The 19641-nt window shown below is 49.9% G+C and overlaps 1 protein-coding gene across 1 annotated transcript in view; it reads right to left on the reverse strand.

Annotated features, from left to right (window-relative positions):
- Nucleotides 1–19641, reverse strand: part of MEIKIN (meiotic kinetochore factor) — a 976054-nt gene that overhangs the window by 44247 nt on the left and 912166 nt on the right. Inside the window, exon 14 of the mRNA XM_086928855.1 lies at nucleotides 3699–3807. Coding sequence (XP_086784981.1) covers nucleotides 3699–3807 — 109 coding nt within the window. The remainder of the gene's footprint in view (nucleotides 1–3698; nucleotides 3808–19641) is intronic.

The raw sequence follows: 19641 nt of genomic DNA on the forward strand, positions 1-19641 counted from the left end.
GTGCAATTCCGATAAGTCCGAGGTACTCTTCTTTGGGTGCGATACGGAGCCAGACTGGCAGGCGTGGTGGCCCATTAATATGTTCCCTCCGTCTTGTTCATCCCAAATGGCTAAGAACTTGGGGGTCAAGATGGACAAGGGGCTGACGTTGAAATCGCAGATCCTTGGGGTGACGGGCACTTGCTTCGGCCTCCTCAAGATGTTGCGGAGGTTTTTACCCCTTTTGTCTGAGGAGCATAGGAAGCTGACGGTGCAGGCTCTGATCGGCTCTAGGTTAGATTATTCGAACATTCTTTACCTGGGCCTTCCAGAGTATCTGCTACAGCGGCTTCAAGTCGTGCAGAACGCTGCCGCGAGGGCCATTTTTGGTCTGAACAGACGAGCCAGCGCTGCGGGCTTGCTGCAGACGTTGCACTGGCTTCCCATCCGCAAACGGATTGCTTTTAAGGCATTGACCTTGGCCTATAAGGCCCTCCATGCGATGGGAGCGAAGTACCTCCAAAAGAGACTTGCCTTTTACCATCCGGCTCGTTCTCTGAGGTCAGAATCTCTGGATTGCTGGCGCCACAGTTGTGGAACTCACTGCCGCTCACACTCCGGGGAGCCACCAGTCTACTTGCTTTTAGGAAAGGCCTCACAACTTGGCTGTTTACCCAGTAGGCCGTCCCGTTGTTATCTCTTTCTGCTTCTTGTCTTCTTTTCTTTTACAGTGTTATGTTATTGTGCTGTAGTTCTCCTTACTTAAAGCGCCGGGACACTCTTTTTGAGTAGCCGTGCGCTATACAAAAATAAATATAACATAACATAACATAACATAACAGTACGCAGAGGCTGGAGAGGAGCGTGTGCGCGAAGCCTGATTCCCTTTGCCATGCGCGCTGAACATTAAATGCGCAGTCAGTCCACGGAGCCGCCTCTGGCACTCGGTACGGCGCACTTTAAATAGAAGAGGCAGCCCGGAGACGAGGAGCACTGCCTGGAGGTAAAATCTGTTCAGAATTGTTCAAATGACATGCTAGTAGCGGGAAGGTAGTTTCACCAACTTCAGACTGCTGAGTATGTGGTGCCAAAAGCTTGTTATTACAGAATCGGTTCCTGTCAAATCTCGGTGACGACAGTATTATTTACCATTTTGTTTCAGAAAACGAACTCCACTTTAATCCTGAAGCAGATATAATGATAGCTTTATTCAAAACGCGGTCCCACTCAATCCTTACTACCGCCACACCCACACAAAATACAATGGATGTATTGCCCTGCTGACAACTTCCTTAATTAAAACCCTGCTTTGAATCCACGCCATCGGGCGACTGCTTACTTGGACTTATGCCGTGTGGTGCATCATTACACACAGTCTCCTACCAAAAAACAACACAACCGCAAGCAGACTTTAAAGCTTCTTTCATGACTGCCTTTGAACAGAATTTTCCCAACTCAAGCAACTTTTGATTCGTGGGGACAGTCTCAGCTGAGCTGGACAAGAAAACAAAATCATACCGACCGATAATAATAATAAAACAAGCATTTGCAATGCAATCGGTCTCGCATTTGCTACAGTTTAAGCTATTGGAATTGTAAATGACAATGCCTTTTATTAATCTGTTTTGAAAACCAACACATAAATAAAAGGCATTGTCATTTACAATGCCAATAGCTCAAACTCTCGCACTTGCGAGACCTATTGCATTGCAAATGCTTGTTTTTAATACTACTACCACTGTGCCCAGTCACACTTCGCTGTCTATTGGCTTCACCCACCTACGTTTATGAGGCACCTGGCAGTGAAGGACGGATACATGGCTCTGACAAAGCCAGCGGGGTACTTGTTTACTGCTGTAAAGGAGCGATAGCGCGACCCGTTCACGGTAGACTGTACTATTACTGCGTGGCGAAGAATTGCTAAAAGATTAGAGGCCTCCATGATATACTCCCCTAGGATGTCGTTATTGCGCCACCCTCTGCTGCAGGCTTAGACAAAGCGTTAAAGCTGCGACCCCGGCATTTTCAGCAGAGCCGATTACACTACCACCTCTACACGCATTTTTGCAACCTGAAGCTCCTAAGCACGTCACGTTCCTGCTGTACAAACACCTACAGGCCGCACCACTTACCCAGGTCCCGCATGCTCGGAAGGAGTGGGATACGGATCTAGAGACCCCACTTACGGATGAGCAATGGGAATTCAGTTGCACGCAGACAGAGGCAGTCACAGCTAACAGTAGACTAGGACTTGACTTATACATTTTAATTTTTTACATAGATTATACCATACCCCTAAAGTACATAAGTTCAAGTTGAGGGAGGATGACAGATGTGAAAGGTGCGGGAGGGAAGGAGCAGATTTCCTTCATTTAGCTTGGCAATGCCCACAGGTGGAGGGATACCAGGCACAAGTTTTTGAAGGCATATCGAATATGATTGGAGTACGGCTACTGCTGACCCCACTGGTGGCTCTCCTGGGCCTTACCCAAGATATAAGTATGGTGCACAAACAATATCTCTCAATGCCTACAGGTGGAAGAATACCGGGCACAAGTTTTTGAAGGCATATCGAATATGATTGGAGTACGGCTACAGCTGACCCCACTGGTGGCTCTCCCGGGCCTTACCCAAGATATAAGTATGGTGCACAAAAAATCTCTCTCAATGCCTACAGGTGGAAGAATACCGGGCACAAGTTTTTGAAGGCATATCGAATATGATTGGAGTACGGCTACAGCTGACCCCACTGGTGGCTCTCCCGGGCCTTACCCAAGATATAAGTATGGTGCACAAAAAATCTCTCGCAATGGGCTTGTTTCTTGCAAAGCGCCGCATAGCCTGTAGGTGGGGGAGAGGTAGCGCTCCTAAGTTTAAGGATAGGATACATGATTTATCCACTTGGCAAGAACATTTGAATTGTTATGCTGAACTGCTACCCCTGAAACCCCGACCAGAAGACATTTGGGGGCCACTGAATGCATAACTGCTAGCACAGGGGTCTGACATGGATGGGGGTCCTGGACATGGATGGGGTCCTGGAAACGGAGGGGGCCACTGCAGAGACGGAGGTAGAGACAGTGTAACACCCTCAGGTACCTCTGGAAGTGGTCGCTGCTCTGGATACCTGACGTATGGACTGGAGGAATGGGAGTAGTAAAAATGGGCTGGAAGTGCCTAGAGCTAGCTATCCACATGTTTGTGATGGTAACCCTATATACTTGAAAGATGTAAGTGTGGACTTTCCAAACAAAGGACATTATAGATTCTGATTCCTGGAAACATGAGCTCCCATCCCCTATAATACGTGGTTATACTGAGAACTACAGGATGGGAAAGGTATTTGTTTTGGGCGTTCGGTGGGAGGGAGGGGTGTTGTTTGTATTTCTTGAAACCTTATTGGGTTAAGATTTTGCTATGTGGTAACCTAATAGATGTAACCGATTGTTGAGGTATTCTTCAATGCTGTAATGTGCAAGAAAGCAATAAAGGTTTTTTGAAACAAAAAAAAAAGTTTTTGAACCAATTTATTACTAATGCTGTCTGTCAGTTGGTAATCTAAACGAGGGCAACGCATGAAAAAATTAAACACCATTAAAGGGATATTAGTAAAAAAAAAACATACAAATGTCACTTTCTAAAAAATCAATGGAAATGACTCACCAGGTAACAAATGACAAAGGATGATTACACCCATTAACAAGTTAAACTTCTATTACCTATAGGAATCTCCTTTGGTATGGGTCTGAATGCCGGTGCAACTTTTGGTGTAAGGTGCATTTCTTCTTGCGATAACTTTATAATGCAACAAAGTGGGTAGCTCTTGGGCTAGTAACAAATAAAAACAAAGGGTCAGGAAATAAGGAATAATAAATACATTATTTTTATTCACTGTCACAATATTCAGGGCGGGTGACATTAGAATAGCCAACACTCAACTTGTGTCTATTGAAGTGCTGGACGTGTCACACCTGTGCATAAGAGCATTGCGAGAGGTTATGGATTATATATAGCCAATTCTCTTTATGCCCCCCTTGTCTGGTGCATTCAGTGGTGCCCATCCTTTTCTACACATTAGTAGCTCACAAAGTTGCTCCGGTCAGGATGTCCGGGTTCTCGTTAAATCTAGGCTGACTGCAGAATGATTCTTATCCAGCTTTTAATGGCATGTTTTCCACCTATTCACTGAGCACCCAGATTGACGCATCTCTTACATTTGTGCTCAACAACAAAATTACCTTAGCATACTTCTTTCTGCTTAGAACCCTCTGAACCATCCTTCTGTATCTTTCTACCTAGGGAAAGAGCCAACCCAAGTCCCATATAAATGGAGTTAAGAATATTAAAGGCCAATGTAAGTATCTATAGGTAAGTAAAGATTTACTCTTGGAATGCACATAAAGGAGGAATTACCAATATTATATTTACACCTACTTATACATATTTACCTACACAATAAAGTGTTAGCAGATATCCTGCACTCAATATTGTTGAATATTGATATTTTGGCACTCAATTTAGTGGCATGAAGTGTCACCAATCATCGAGTGGACAAATTCCATCACCCGCCTTCTTGTTAAATTCTCATGACCAGTTCAGAAACACTGTTCCAGCAGCCCAGTCATTGTCGTGCACATGATTCAGTACCTTAAGAAGGCCCCCCGACCAAGCTATGAGGGGTGTGCGTAAGAATCCAAGAACGAAAGAATCTATCATTGCTTTTAAGTTGGTGCAGAAAATGTACAGGCAGGCGTTCTACGCAGAGAAGTTAAGGCGCCAGCACCATTTTTGGGCAATACTCTTATGTGAGATCAAGAAGACCAACTCCATGAACTTCTCGGCCCTGATGAACAGACAAATTACCTGATCCAGTAGGCCCGGCCGTGTAACCATCACAGAACCAGAATGGGCATCTTTTCTTACCAAGCATTTCTCTTTGAGTGGGGACACTGTCTGTTTACTGGACAGTGGCTTCATTGACCCAGACATAACCATCATCCCAGCAGGGTCCCAACCCAAGTTCGCTCACCCTCCCTTGCCTCGAATCTTAGCAGCAGGCTGGAACAAGTAATGCTGAAGGCAAGCGCAGACAGGGCACCTAGGAATTGTGGCTTTTCCCAGGCCCTTTTTAAACAGGATATTCCTTTCTGGGCAGGCAGGCTCACATTACTTTTTGATTATTGCCTGAAGTGTTCGACTATACCCAAATCAAGGGGTGAGGCCATAATACATCCCATTCACAAAGGGAGCCCCAGATTAGAATCGAGCCATTATACATTAATTATGCTTCTTGACAACAAAGCCAAATCTGCACGGGGCTCCTCCTGAAGGACTTACAACAGTGGGTGGAATCGGAGGGGCTTATTACGAAAAAGCCAACAACAGGCTTGAGGGCAATCTGGCACACTATCCAACTTGCTAGCAATAGAAATCCTAGTGGATAAAGCAATCTTTCACTCCAGGAAAGGGGGTGCCGCTCGCCCCCCACAAATATATGGCGGGGCCCGTCCCCCCCCGTACCCTTGGTGATGGGGGGTGCCCACACCCCAAGGCGGGTCGCGGCTCGATGACGCGATCTGGGGCGCCCCATCACGATTGGTGCTGGCCCCCGCCGTTGACCCGGAAGCGGTGTAGTGCTTCCGGGTCAAGGGGGGGGGGTCTGGTGAGTTTAAATGGCCTGGGGAGCGCGGGAGGCCCCCTCTTTGGCACCCGCCCTCCCCAGGCTTGCTCCTCACCCCTCTGCTGGGGCTAAATAATTTTGCTGTCTCTTTTGCAGGTAGATCGTCGTGGAGCGGGACAAGGTTGCTGGTGTTTGTTTCCAACTTTTGTACAGGTACAAGGCACATACAAGTCCGATTCAACAAAGTAAATTTGGCTTGCAAAGGGCCAGATTCTGAGAATCTGGCCCTTTGCGAGCGCTATTTTTGCATTTGGGATTCATCATCCCAAATGCAAAAATCGAAATTATAGAAATCGCTAAATTGCGATGAATTGCATTTAAGGAATCTCAATTTGAGATTCCTTAAATGCAATTCATGAACCATTTAAAAATTGCGAATTCGCAATCTGGGGCCGCTAGTTACCGCGACGTTAAACTACGTGGTAAATACAAAAACTTTGAAAAATGCACTAAAGTGCATTTTTCAAAGTTTCATGTTGCGCACACACATGCCCTAGGGCATGTGTGTGCGCAACATATGTGCACACATCAATTTCAGGGGTGCAACAGGGTGTCCTTTGGACACGCCTGCACCCTTGAAATCGCAATATCATTTTGCGAATCGCTAATTGCGATTAGCAAATTGAGATGGTCTTCCCATTCATCCCTATTTGCGAGTCGCAATTAAGGAATTATTAGAAATCGCTATTTTTGAATGGTTTTTTGATGAATAGCATTTTGCTATTCCTTAATAGCGAATCTGTATTTTTCGCTATTAAGGAATCGCAAAATGTGTTCTTCATGAATCTGGGGGTTAGTGCCCAAAAGTGTCATATTGTGCAGTGTAGGGTGTAATCCACTATGAGAGAATGTCTGGTAAGCGGGGTGCAAGGGGTTCCCGCATGGAGCTCATGTTTCAGACGATGATGCGCAGAGTGTCGTCGATGGACAGGAGATTAGGGAAAGTAGATCAGTTGGGGAAGACCATGGCGGAAATGGGCGAGAGGCTTGAGGCTCAGGCAGGGCCATCAGGAAGACCCAAGCGGGTGGTGGTGCCTCCTAAACCAAGGGGTGAATTAGACGCTTTACCTAAGCGGGTGAGGGCCAAGAGGACTTATAGTCGGCATCCCAAGCCATGTGGGGGTGGGGGATCTCCTGGGGCAGTCCCTGATCTGGTACCGACTTCACCGGAGGCTTCCGCACCAACTTTTCCACCCCCGATAGTTGTACACAGGGACCTAGCCCCGCCAATTGTCCCACCAGTAATCCCGGTGGTACTCGGTGCCGTCCACGCCAGCACCTCTCCCGGTCAGTGATCCCCCCTTATGGCTGGTCAGGTAGCCCCTGAATTGGCAGCGCAGATAGCGGCGCTACTCCCCTGGTTGGGGATCGGAGGGGTGTTACCCTTATCGGCTGATCCCTCGGCGGAGGCCCAAACACTGGTGGCTAAGATCATGTTGGCTAGGGGTGATGGCGGAGTGCCAAGTGCACCAATTTCTCCCCAAACAGGTTCTGCCAGCGATGCGGGGAGAGACAAGACTTTAGAACCTACGCGAGTCACTGAGAGTGGTAAGGAGGTTGCTTTGCCGGTACTGGACGAAGGTGCAATACCCTCACGGAGAGAGAACCTGGCTCAACATGTGTCACAAGTAGTGAAAGAGCTGATTTGGGCAGACAAATATGTGAATATATTCTCATTGTTGATTGAGAACAGAGAGTTCGAGTATGCTAAGTCACAAAAGGATTTGATGTTTCCTAGCGAATGGCAGTCCCAGTTGTCTAAATTCAGGGTGGAGGAGACACTGATTAATTGGATCAGAGTCTTTTCTGTATTTATGGCAGTTATCGCCGAACGTTCACCCAACCTGCAGGCAGAGATGGCTTGTTACCAAAGTAGATTGCAATGTTCAGTGAGAAGCATGGGAGGAAGGATGGAAGGAATATGACATTTCTTTCAGGAAAGCTAGGGGTTTCGACCGATCGTTAGCCTGGGACAAGGTAGACTCCATTTCCTGGCATGGCCAGTTTTGAGGTGGTCAGTCCACAGGGGTTGCCACAAGCTGGAACAAGGGATATTCGCTCAAGCCCCAGCAGCCCTTTCGGCCAGCACAAGGGAGGGATGGGTCCAGCAAGGCCAGAGGCAAGGGAGGTGGAAAGGGCGTGTGTTACGACTTTAACAGGCGCACATGCACGAGGGCAGCGGGCTCCTGCAAATTCAGACATGCATGTTACATATGCGGCCACTCATCCCACCGGGAAACAGCATGCCGTTCAAAGGGTAGAACTTCAGGCAACAGGGGGAAGAGGAAACAGGATTAGTCGGGGATACCTGCAAGTCGCACATTCACCCATTGATGTCCTGGCTATGATCCCTTGGCCTAACAGGTACCCAGATCATGCTTCCGCAAGGACGCTGCAAGAAGGTTTCACACATGTTTTTTGGATTCCTACAGGCGGGTACATCGGGACACCAGAGTGTAGGAATCAGTTGTCAGTTAGACACAACCCTGGGGTGGTGGCATCCAAAATCTTGAAGGATCTACGCCTAGGTAGGGTAGCGGGTCCTTTCGATGACATCCCGGTACCTGACTTTGTTTGCTCACCCCTGGGGGTGGTCCCGAAGAAAGAGAAGGGCGAATTCAGACTCATCCACAACCTATCAGCACCTAGGGGAGCATCTTTGAATGATGCAAACGACGAGGGCATCTGCAGTGTGAAGTATGCGTCTTTTGACCAGGCAGTAGAGATGTTGAGAGTTCTGGGCCCGGGGCATTGATGGCAAAATCAGATATTGAATCAGCTTTCAGACTACTGCCAGTACATCCTTTGGACCAACACCTGCTGGGTTTTTCCTTTGAAGGCAAATATCATATGGATATGTGTATGCCGATGGGTTGCTCCGTGTCATGTGCATACTTTGAGACATTCAGTTCATTCTTAGAATGGGTGATGAGACAGACAACAGGGCACCAACATGTGATGCATTACCTGGATGACTTCCTTTTGCTGGGGGTGGCGGGCTCTCAGGAGTGTGCGTGGGCATTGCAGGAATTTTGCGTGCTCATGCGGGCTTTTGGGGTCCCGCTGGCGCCAGGAAAAACGGTGGGTCCATCGACTTGTTTGGAATTCTTGGGCATCGAATTGGACTCTGGGGAAGGTTGTTTCAGGTTACCCAAGTAAAAGATTGTGAAATTCAGAGCAGCATTACAGCAATGTTTAGCGAAAGAGAAGGTTACATTGCAACAGCTGCAACAGACCGTTGGTCAGCTGAATTTTGCATTGAGAGTGATACCTATGGCACGCCCATTTTCCCGCTCTATCGCGCAGGCCATGAAGGGCCTGCGGGAAAAACATCATCGCACCAGACTGTCAAATGAGGTACGCCAGGACATTCGACTATGGATGGCATTCCTGGAGAATTTCAATGGCGGAGTGGTGTGGTGCGGCCCCCCCACCACATCGGCGGATTTGGGTCTATGGACCGATGCTGCTGGCAGTGTGGGATTTTGCGCCATACTTGGCAACAAGTGGGTGGCACAAAGGTGGCCGGAGTGGTGGGAAGAAAGCGATTTGACAGCAAACATTGATTTTCTAGAGCTCTTCCCAATATGGGTCGCATTAACTGTCTGGCCTGAGCAGTTGTCTAACCAATCAGTGATATTCTGGTCAGACAACAGGGCTGTAGTCGAATGCATCAACCAATAGGCAACGCGGTGTAAGTTTATACACTTATAAAGGAAATTGTGTTACGATGCTTGAAATTGAATGTGCAATTTAAGGCCAGACATGTCCCAGGGGTCTTGAATAACGCGGCTGATGCCCTTTCTCGCTTTAAAATGCAGCTATTCAGGGAACACTTACATGCGGCAGAAGCTTCACCAGCACACTTCCCAGCAACACTTTGGCAAATTGGTGCCCCCCACTACAGAACCTTGTGGCAGCCAGTTTAGCACCCAGGACCGGGACAGCTTACGAAGAGGCGTTCGTGGCTTATTGCAATTTTTTGGGACAAGCATGGGAAGTAAAGTGGGGGCAGGAAGTGGATTTTAACTCATTCATGAATACACTGCATGGAGAGGGGCGCTCGGCGGCGACAGCTAGCAGACACAAAGCGGCTGTTTCTTTTTTGCACAGTTAAAAGGTGTCAGGGACCCCACTAACAGTTTTTTAGTGCGGAAAGCATTGAAGGGGTGGCGACGCCTATAGGCAAGCACCGCTGATTACAGACGGCCAATAGGTTTGGAACGTTTGTCCCGGGTGCTGGATGCCTTATCGGACACATGTAGCTCCCCAGGGGAAGTACTCCTATTTAGAGCTGCATTTGCTTTGGCCTTTTTTGGGGCATTGCGGGTAAGTGAACTGGTGGCCAACAACAAACTGGACAGGTTGGGTGGGCTGCAGCTGGAAGATCTCACGTTAAGGGGTGATTCAATCTGGTTAACCATACAGAAATCAAAAACTGATCAGGAGGCCAGGGGTGATAGCTTAGTACTACACCGGGCACCAACTAACTTGTGCTGCCCGGTGTCACATGTGGAGGCATACCTCAGGCAACGGGTGGACGGGGCAACGGGGTCATTGTTAATGCACGCGGATGGGACCCCATTGACCAGGTTTCAGTTCCAAAGAGTTTTAGAAATGGCAATCACCAAGGCGGGTCTGGATCCCAAGGACTTTGGCATACATTCTTTCCGAATAGGTGCAGCCACTGAGGCAACAGCGAGAGGATTGCATGCCACCAGTGTAAAGAGGATTGGGAGATGGTCTTCCAACGCTTATAAGCGCTATGTGCGGCTGCACATGTTGTAAGTACTGACAAACCAACCTGACACCTGCCTTGTTGTCTGTTTCCTTTCAGTTTCTCGGACCTGTGACGCAGGGCGGGAACTGTTACCTCAACAAATACGATAAACAGCAACAGGGAAACATCAAGACGACAGGAGGAAGACGCATGTAGTATGGGTTGTTGGTCACTCATATGTGAGACGCGCTAAGCCAATTTTCTTTGCAGGTGATTGTGTACCGCGGGCAGAGAGCAGGGGTTGTCAGGTCTCATTTCATGGTAGGGGGGTAGGGCTCTGCCTAAATCAACTGAGGAGTTTTGTTTCCGACTTACTCGACAGACACACCCCGCCGCCCTCCATTGTCATCTTGCATCTTGGGGGGAATGACTTATTGACACTGGGCAGAAGGGTCCTATTAGAAGAGATTATCGCGGCGGCGGGTTGGCTGGCGAAGGTGCTCCCGGGTTGCACCATAGTGTGGTCTCAGTTAATATCTAGACTGCAGTGGAGAGGGGCGGAGTCAGTTAGGGTGTTGAACCACTCGGTAAAGAGTCTACAACAAGATTGAGAAGCTGTTCAGGACACCTCACTTACAGAGTATTCCGCATGGGTGCATCTGGGGGGATCTCTTTTACTTGCAGGATGGGGTCCACTTGACTGAGGCAGGCAATCGCTTATTTACAAGCAAAATATTAGCATGGTTAGAAGGTTTCGCGAGGTAGGTATGACCTTTCAGTGTAGGAGGTTTGGGGGGGCAGATAGTCTGTCAACTATGCTGGCCTGTGGCGGTAAGGTCATGATCGGTGAGCAGCAATTTAAGGTCCTTAGGGGGCGGCACCATTCTCGAATGGGTCTCCCAGGGTCTCCCAGGGGGAGGGGCCATTGGTCTCTCCTAGAACTACAGGGGCAGGATATCCGCTTGGTCGGAAGGGTGCAGGTGAGGGAGTAACGCTTTCCTTGGGCTGATATCCACCCCGCACATACACTAGGACGTCTTAAAGTGGCGCGAGTGAAAGGGCCCTCCCTTTTGGTTTAATGGAGTACACGGAGCGGACGGGGTAACCAGGAGAGGTACGTACTCTCCCGGTAACCGAGCCCTGTTGCGCATGCGCACTCATACGTGAGGGCGTAGCTGGTAATAAGGATCTGACACCGGTCAACGACCTTGCCGTAGGCCCAAAATTGTTAGGATGCAAAATTCATACGTAGGATGTTAGATTCGGTTAGGAACACGCTGTATTAGACATTTGTTAAGGTTAGCCCTTCATACTCGTCTATGATGATGTAAATCTAATGTCAGAATTTTGCATATTAATGATTGTGTAAATAATGTTTATTTTAACAATTTTAATTTGTTTTCATATTTTAATAAATACGTCCGGGGGGTCCCGGACCCCTCGCCTTCCAAAGAAACTCTTCGCCTGCCTAAGTTACTTAGCGTATTATTGTGGTGGTTGCTTGGCAGGAAGGGGGTGGTCGGTAGTCCCAGACCATACTGTTGCATTGCTGTTTTGTGGACTTCAAGGCAGAGTTTGACCTCGTTCCTAAGAGTGTGCTTTGGTCCAAGGTAACACAATGGTGAATACCCACAAAGCTGTTGGAGTCCATAGTTCAGCTGCACTCCAACACCTGGATTTGAATCAAATCAAATCATGAAAAATCCCCACTACGAGGAGCAGAAAGTAGGGTTGCGTGTTAGCCCCCTTCTTTTTATTTTGTTTATTGCTGAACTGTCTGAATCCCTTGACTCTATCAACTGCCATCCCCCAAAGATTGGTGGAGAAAAGATCAGTAACTTGTTATATGTCGATGATCTAACATTACTCTGCTTCATGAGAGTTGAGCTACAGCGCTTTTTAAACCAACTGCAACTCTACACAACCGCCAAGAATTTCAAGGACTATCTGGAAAAAAAGAAAATAGTATAATTCGGAAGGAAAACCCATCAGGGGCGCTGCTGGTTCTGCAATGGTTACAGGATCGTGAAAGAACAATCATGCGAGTACCTGTTGGTCCACATCGACACAAGAGGTTCATTTGCAAGGCAATGGAAGGACATTGCAGCAAAGGCCCTGACCCTCCAGGTGACCCTATCCAAATGATCAAATTCTTTGCTGGGACCAAGCCTTTCCCCTCTTCTGGAAGGGATGAGGGCAAACATCTTTCTGTAACTATACTATGGCAGCAAAATATTATCGGGTAAAAACAGCAGCCTGCTGAATAAATTCGTTTCTAGGCTATACAAATGTGTTTTTTCGTTTGCCAAGGTCCTCCTCCGCCGCTCAGATCAGGTTAGAACTGGGCCTTTCGGATCAGGGGCAGCCAGCGCTGGTGGCTTAGAGGCGCTACTATGGGCCAAAATCAACTCCATCGGCCCAAGGCAATCACACTATCAGATGTTCAAGGACTGCCAGCGCACTCTGGAGGTAAATTAACTTTGGGCCATGAATTGGAGTCCACATGCCTTTAAACTGAGCATCAAAAAATGTGTTGGCCTCTGGTCATACCACTCTGACAGGTCCATACTAGCCAAGCGCAAGCACGCCTGAGCGGTCATTAACACCTACCAGACAGCATCCCCTTCATCATAGCTTGTGTACACTTATTCCATCTGATTAAAGGCAAGATTCATGGCTCTCAGGATTGGGGAATGGCCATGCTTGAAACACCTTTGCCAACTGGCGTCGCCTCGTGGAAGGAACAACCTGCAGGAGCTGTGGCCTGTGCGAGGAATCTCATGAACATGGAATTTGCCTCTGCCAGGCCCTGCTAGATGAGCGTAAAACTAGACTAAGGCGAGAGTGGAACATTCTGGGAATCCGCTTGTCAGCAAGCCATCATGCCCTCCTTTACCCAGATAATACCTTGTTAAACATTGCATTGACCAAATTTGTTTGCCTCAATACCAACAAACAGGTTTTTCAGCCGAATGGTATCACCAGAGGTCCCTGCTTCCCCTCCCCCAGCTGTACTCCCCTTTCAGCCACAGTTAAGCAGGCAGGTAGCTCCGGATACGCAGCGTTTTCTGCACTTACCTGTTCGTCTGGGGTTTTACAGCGACCCCAACCGTTTGACGTACAGTAGACTTTGTAGCTTTTTGGTACATTCACCAACACAAGTATATGCTTGGTTAAGTGTGAGAGCAACCTTTTTCTCTGCCTTGTTAGAAGCATTTGTCTACTTTTATCAACACAAGGAATCGATTCCTCTGTTATAGAAAACTGAGAGATGGATTATCTCATTCCAAGACCTGTTATCAACCACCGAAATTAGTGGGTTCCCCACTATGTTCGGATAACTCCTGTGTTGGGTAAACTCGTTAGGCTGCATTTTTAACATGACAAAGTTCTATTATTGTTTGGTTTTGCACTAGTACTTTACTGCGGACCCAGATATATCCTTGTCAATTGTCACCTTTTTATCCAATGATGGTCTTTCTGTCTGAAATGCATTTTCACAATCATAATAGTTTTTTTTTTTTCACAACAAGTTTATTGATAAAGATGAGCATATGAATTAGAGTGGCATCCCACATTCAGGACGATACCACCAGGCATTTCAGTTACAATTACAATATAGATCTGAGCGTTGAAGCAAGGAACCAATGGAATCGAGGATACAAGGAAACAATAATCTCACCTTCATCTTTTCAATTATCTACCCACCCAACTCCCGGAGCCCTCCCTGGAACCCGCCCTAACCCCATGCATGTGTGTGTGAACCGTGTTGACGGAAGTTCTTGGTGTGTCTAGCATGTGTGTGGGAATGGGTTTCGCCGGATCATACAGGGCTACAGGTCCTCCTCTTGTTCTGCCGGGGGGTCTAGTGTCAAACCTCTGTAGTCTGCCCACCTCTTCCATATTTTAAAATGTTTACGAGGGCATCCTCTCGCCTCAAAGATTGGCCTCTCCAGACCCATACAGAAGTCCATACCAGCCTTCCATGCAGTCAGGGGGGGGGGGGGCCTCACGTCCTTCCATGCTCGGGCCATGTCTCTTTTGGCTACCACCAGCCCCAGGAGGAGCAGGTGTCGCTTATATATATTACCACCAACCCCTTCCATGATGTGCAATAGACCCAGGCGGTGAGTACGGGGAAGGGTCCAGCCCAGCACCTCCGATAGACAGCCCCACACACCCCTCCAGAAGCCAACCAGTTTGGAGCACGACCACACTGTGTGGAGCAACGTACCCACCTCTGCCCCACATCGCAGACACTCCGGGGACCCAATCAGGCCCGCCTTCCACAGACGCTCTCGGGTATAGTAGGCCCTGTGTAGAACCTTGAACTGTATGAGGTGAAACCGTATCGCTATAGCCGCACCTCTCGGGGATTCTAGGGCCTCTCGCCAATCATCCTCATCTAATGGTCCGATATCGGCCTCCCAGTTCGCCTTCAGCGGAAGAAGGTTGGATGAGCAGTGGGTGACCATAGTCTGGTAAATGCGTGATACTTTCTTGTCCCCAAGGTCACCCATGAAGGCCTTTGCTTCGATTGGGCTGAATTCAGGGAGTGAGTCAAGGTTGGTTATACTGGGCGTCAGTGCATGCCGGAATTGTAAATATCGGAAAAATTGAGATTGGTGCATATCAAATTCGGTGCGAAGGGCCTGAAAGGACTTGAGAGTCGTCCCGGATAGCACATGGCCGAGCTGCGAGATGCCTATTGAGTCCCAGTCATCAAAGCCTGATAACTTAGATAGTTCCGGTAGTAAACCGTTGCGCCATAGCGGCGTTTCCGCGGTCAGTCTGCCCCACCAGCCCATGCGACGCAGGGCCTGGCGCCATATCGCAAAGACAAGTTTAGTGACCCTCGGCAGCGGCCGACGTAGTCGGGATGAGTATAGGATGGTGTGGAGCGAGTTATCGCCCATCAACGCACGTTCTAGGGCATAGGCTGGATCCCCACCGTCACCATACCACCATTCATTTAGAACAAGGAGATGAGCGGCTTGGTAGTATGACTGTATATCCGAGGTGGCTAAGCCCCCACAGTATGTGGACAAAAAACAAGTGCGCAGCGCTACCCTGGCAGCACCTCCAGCCCAAAGGAAGCGACCCAGCACTGAGTTAACCTGCCGAAACCATTGGGGCGGGATAGGATATGGATGGTTCTGTAGTTGGTAGAGTAAGCGCGGTAGTGCAACCATCTTAAAAATGGCAGACCGGCCAAAGATTGACAGGGGCATTCGAGACCAATTTTTGACATCTGTCTGGACCCGCTCCCAGACGGGCAGTAGATTACGCTCCCAGGCAGTATCTGCCGAGTTTGAGAGAAACACCCCGAGGTATTTCAGACCAGCTGTGGCCACTTGCAATTCCGAGGCCCAGGGATTCGTCACCGTGCCCCCAGGTAGCACCCATAGGGTGGACTTACGTAAATTTAGATATAAACCTGAAACCTCCCCAAACAGTTGCATGACCTCCAGGACACGTGGGCCGGAGTGCTGCAAATCGGTAAGGAAGAAGAGGACATCGTCCGCGTATAGCGCAATTTTATCTGACAGGGTGGCATTCCACTCGAAGCCCCGTATCAGCGCATCACTGCGGACTCTGGCAGCCAGGGGTTCCATGGCTAAGGCAAAAAGATAGGGGGAAAGAGGGCATCCCTGCCTAGTCCCCCGGCCAATGCGGAATGTCTCCGACACCGCCCCAGCGACTCGCACCGAGGCCGTGATGTCCGTATAGAGTAGCTTGATATAGGACCGGAAGATTGGGCCTAGGTTGAGCCACGACAGTAGTGTAAATATGTACGACCAGCTGACCGAGTCGAAGGCCTTGTTGATATCGGCCAATAATAACGCCGCCTGGTCCCCCAAGGCTCCAACAGCGTCTATCGCCGCCTGTGCCCGTCGGATATTATGTCGCGTCGCCCTGTGGGGCATGAAGCCTGCCTGATCCGAGTGGACCAGGTCTGTGATATACGGAGCCAGACGGTTTGCTAGGGCCTTGGCCAATATTTTGGCCTCGATATTGATGAGGGAGATGGGTCTATACGAGTCATGGCTACCTGGGGGTCTACCAGGCTTCTGAAATACCACTATTTCAGCATGGCGCCAGTCGGGGGGCAGTGTGCCCCGTGTTCGCGCCACCTCAAGAACTCGGCGATAGTGTGGCCCCAGCTGTACGTGATATTTTTTTTAAAACTCACACGGGTAGCCATTAGGGCCAGGAGCCTTACCAGCATTGAGTTGCCCCAGAGCGTCTCCCAGCTCCTCCGCTGTGAGGGGTGCGTCCAAGGCCTTCTTGGTCTCGTCTGACACTTGTATGGGCGGCAGTTACGCGAAAAACCGGGCTAGGTCGCGCTCAGGCAATTGGTCACAAGAGGCGTATTGGGCTTCAAAGTATGTGGCGAAGCTCGCAGCCAACTCGTTAGGGTCAGTCAGGACCTCCCCATTATTGTCTGTGAGTCCCGGCAACATGAGGGGTTGGAAGTTGTGTTGGCATAATCTATGGAGCATTGAACACGACTTGTCCCCCCATTGATACACCCTACTTCTTGTGGCCAGCCACGCCTGTTTGGCTTCATCCATCAATAGGGACGCGTACGATTGCTGTGCCTGTAAAAGCAGCCTTAGTCCGATCTCATCGCCACCCTCGCGGTGTTCCCGTTCTAGGGTCACCACTCGCTCAGCCGCTACCGCAGTCTGTTCCCGTCGCCGCCTACGGGCCTCCGAGCACCATGCGATATCCACCCCCCGTATGGTAGGTTTCATAGCCTCCCACACCACTTCTACGTCAGCCCCCTCTATCAGGTTCTCCCGCCAGTAGTGATCTATGGTTTCTCGCAAATGCTTAGTATAGGCTGGCTGCAGTAGATGCCACGAGGACATCCTCCACCTGAACGGCTGCCGTTTTCGCAGGAGGTCCACGTTAACTGAGACGGGGGAGTGGTCGGATAGGCCTCTCAGCAAGATGTCTGCGCTCCTCACCCTACTCAGGCATTCACGAGGTAGAAACACATAATCTAAGCACGAGAATGACCCATGTACCACCGAGACATAGGTATACTCACGGGTCGCAGGGTGCATATGTCGCCAAGCATCCACCCAACCCAACCCCTCACTCATTGCATGCAGTCTGGTGGGTGGAAAGGAAAGGGGAGGGGTTTCGGTCATCTCCTGACGCCTCCGGCGATCCACACACACATCCATTACATCATTCCAATCTCCCCCAATTACTGCCATCGACCCGGATATGTCCTCCCACACAGAAAACAGTCTCTCAGCCAGGGCCCACTGCAGGGGGGGGGGCGTACACACTCCCAAACACTACCGGTTCCGTGCCCACCATGTCTTTAACAAACAGGTAGCGACCCTGGGGATCCACCCATTGCTTCTCATGGACATTTGCTATCCTGCGGTGTATCAATATGGCCACTCCCCTGGAACCCCTGGAAAACCCCGCATGGAAAACCTGCTGATAACCAAACCTCTGCAGGCCCAGCGCCTTTGTGCCCATCATGTGAGTTTCTTGAAGCAATAACACATCTGCCACTTCATTTTTCCCCCATCGTAACACTGCCCCACGTTTGATTTTGTCTAGTAACCCCCTGACATTCCACTTAATCACCCGCACAGAATCTTCGGGAAGTCGATGAGTCGATTCAGCCATAGTCCATTGGAGTCCACCATACGAGCCCCCCATTCCAGCGCCACCCACCGCCCGTCACACGAATCATCATTACGACACACACATGCATTGTACTATCTACCCCAGAGAACACCACCAACCCCCCAGCCCCACAATCCCCAACATTTCCCAACCCCAACTCAGCAGCCACAACCCTGACCGCCCATCCCCTGCCTCCCCCCACCCTATACCTCAATGAACAATGAAGTACCTGTCGCGGTAGGGGTAGTCCCGAGACCAAAACAGAGGGCTCGGGCCCACCCATACCAATGGATCCCAACATCCCAAAGAGGAACAGTGAACTCACCCCCCCTCCCTCAGTGTCCCTCTCACGAACGGGAGAGTGGCAGCCACCATTATGTAGTCCCCGAACCCCACCCCACAACCCCATCCACGCTCAGTAGACAGTAGCAGTATTGTCTCAAGGCCGCGATACAGCCGGTGATACAGTGGGTCTCAGGCGACCAGGTGCACCTATCCAGGATTTGCAGCAGTAATAGCAGAAGAGGGAGCCGAGGCCCCGGAGACTTCAGTGATCTGTGCCAGAGTGTTCGGAGTCCTCGGTTCTACCAGTGCCTTGTGTGCCATCGGCCGAGGCTGCGCGCTTGCGTGATTTGGAGCGGTTGTTTCGTCCGTGCCTAGACGTCCGGTCTCGTTGCGGCCGAGGCGAGCCCTCAGGGGAGCCCGGATTGAGCCCTGGTTGAGGATTCGGTTTGACCTGCACCGTTTCGTCTGTCCATCGAAAAAGGTCCTCCGGTGTATCAAAGAACAGTGTCCGTGATTGGAAGATTACTCTCAGGCGCGCCGAGTACAGCAGGGAATATTGTAGCTTAAGGCCTCTCAACTTTGCCTTGGCTGCCATGAAAGAGTGGCGCTGCTGCTGGACGAGTTTGGTGTAGTCAGGGAAGACCAAGATCTTTTGATTTTCACAGAGGAGGGTTTCCTTATTTCTGGCTTCCCTCAGTATGGCGTCCCTGTCGTGGTAGTTCAACAGCCGTGCGATTACCGCCCTAGGTCGCTCGCCCTCAGGAGGTTTTTGCGTCAGGGCGCGGTGTGCTCTTTCAATAACGAAGCAGGCAGACAGCGTCCCAGGGGGCATCCATGATTCTAGCCACTGTGCAAGGAATTGTTCCATGTTACCCTTCCCACAGCGCTCTGGAAATCCAAGGAAGCGGAGGTTGTTGCGGCGCGCCCGCTTTTCTGCATCCTCCACACGGAGCGCCGTAATCCGCTGTGCAGTTTCCATCGCCGCCATCCTCTTTTTTAGGTTACTCACGTCGTCCTCCACCACTGACACCCTGGATTCTGCTTCCGTGATCCGCGCCAACAGCCCCTATCTTGGCATCCAGCATGTCCCTTGACTGGGTTATGGCTGCCATAAGGGCCGCATTGTCCGGCCCCCCTCCAGGCAGGCCACCCCCTGATGGCCCAGGGCCCCCACTAGTCCCGGTGAATTTGTCTATTGTCACTTGCTTAGTGGAGCTGCTACCCCCCCTGGTCATGGTTGCAGAGTCGTTAGGGCCACTTGATAGTCACCGGCCCCTGGGAGGGGGGGGGAGTCTCAAACAAGGCACTGCGGAATGGCTCA

Source organism: Lissotriton vulgaris, chromosome 7 (genome assembly GCF_964263255.1).
Source record: "Lissotriton vulgaris chromosome 7, aLisVul1.2, whole genome shotgun sequence".
Classification (NCBI taxonomy): domain Eukaryota; kingdom Metazoa; phylum Chordata; class Amphibia; order Caudata; family Salamandridae; genus Lissotriton; species Lissotriton vulgaris.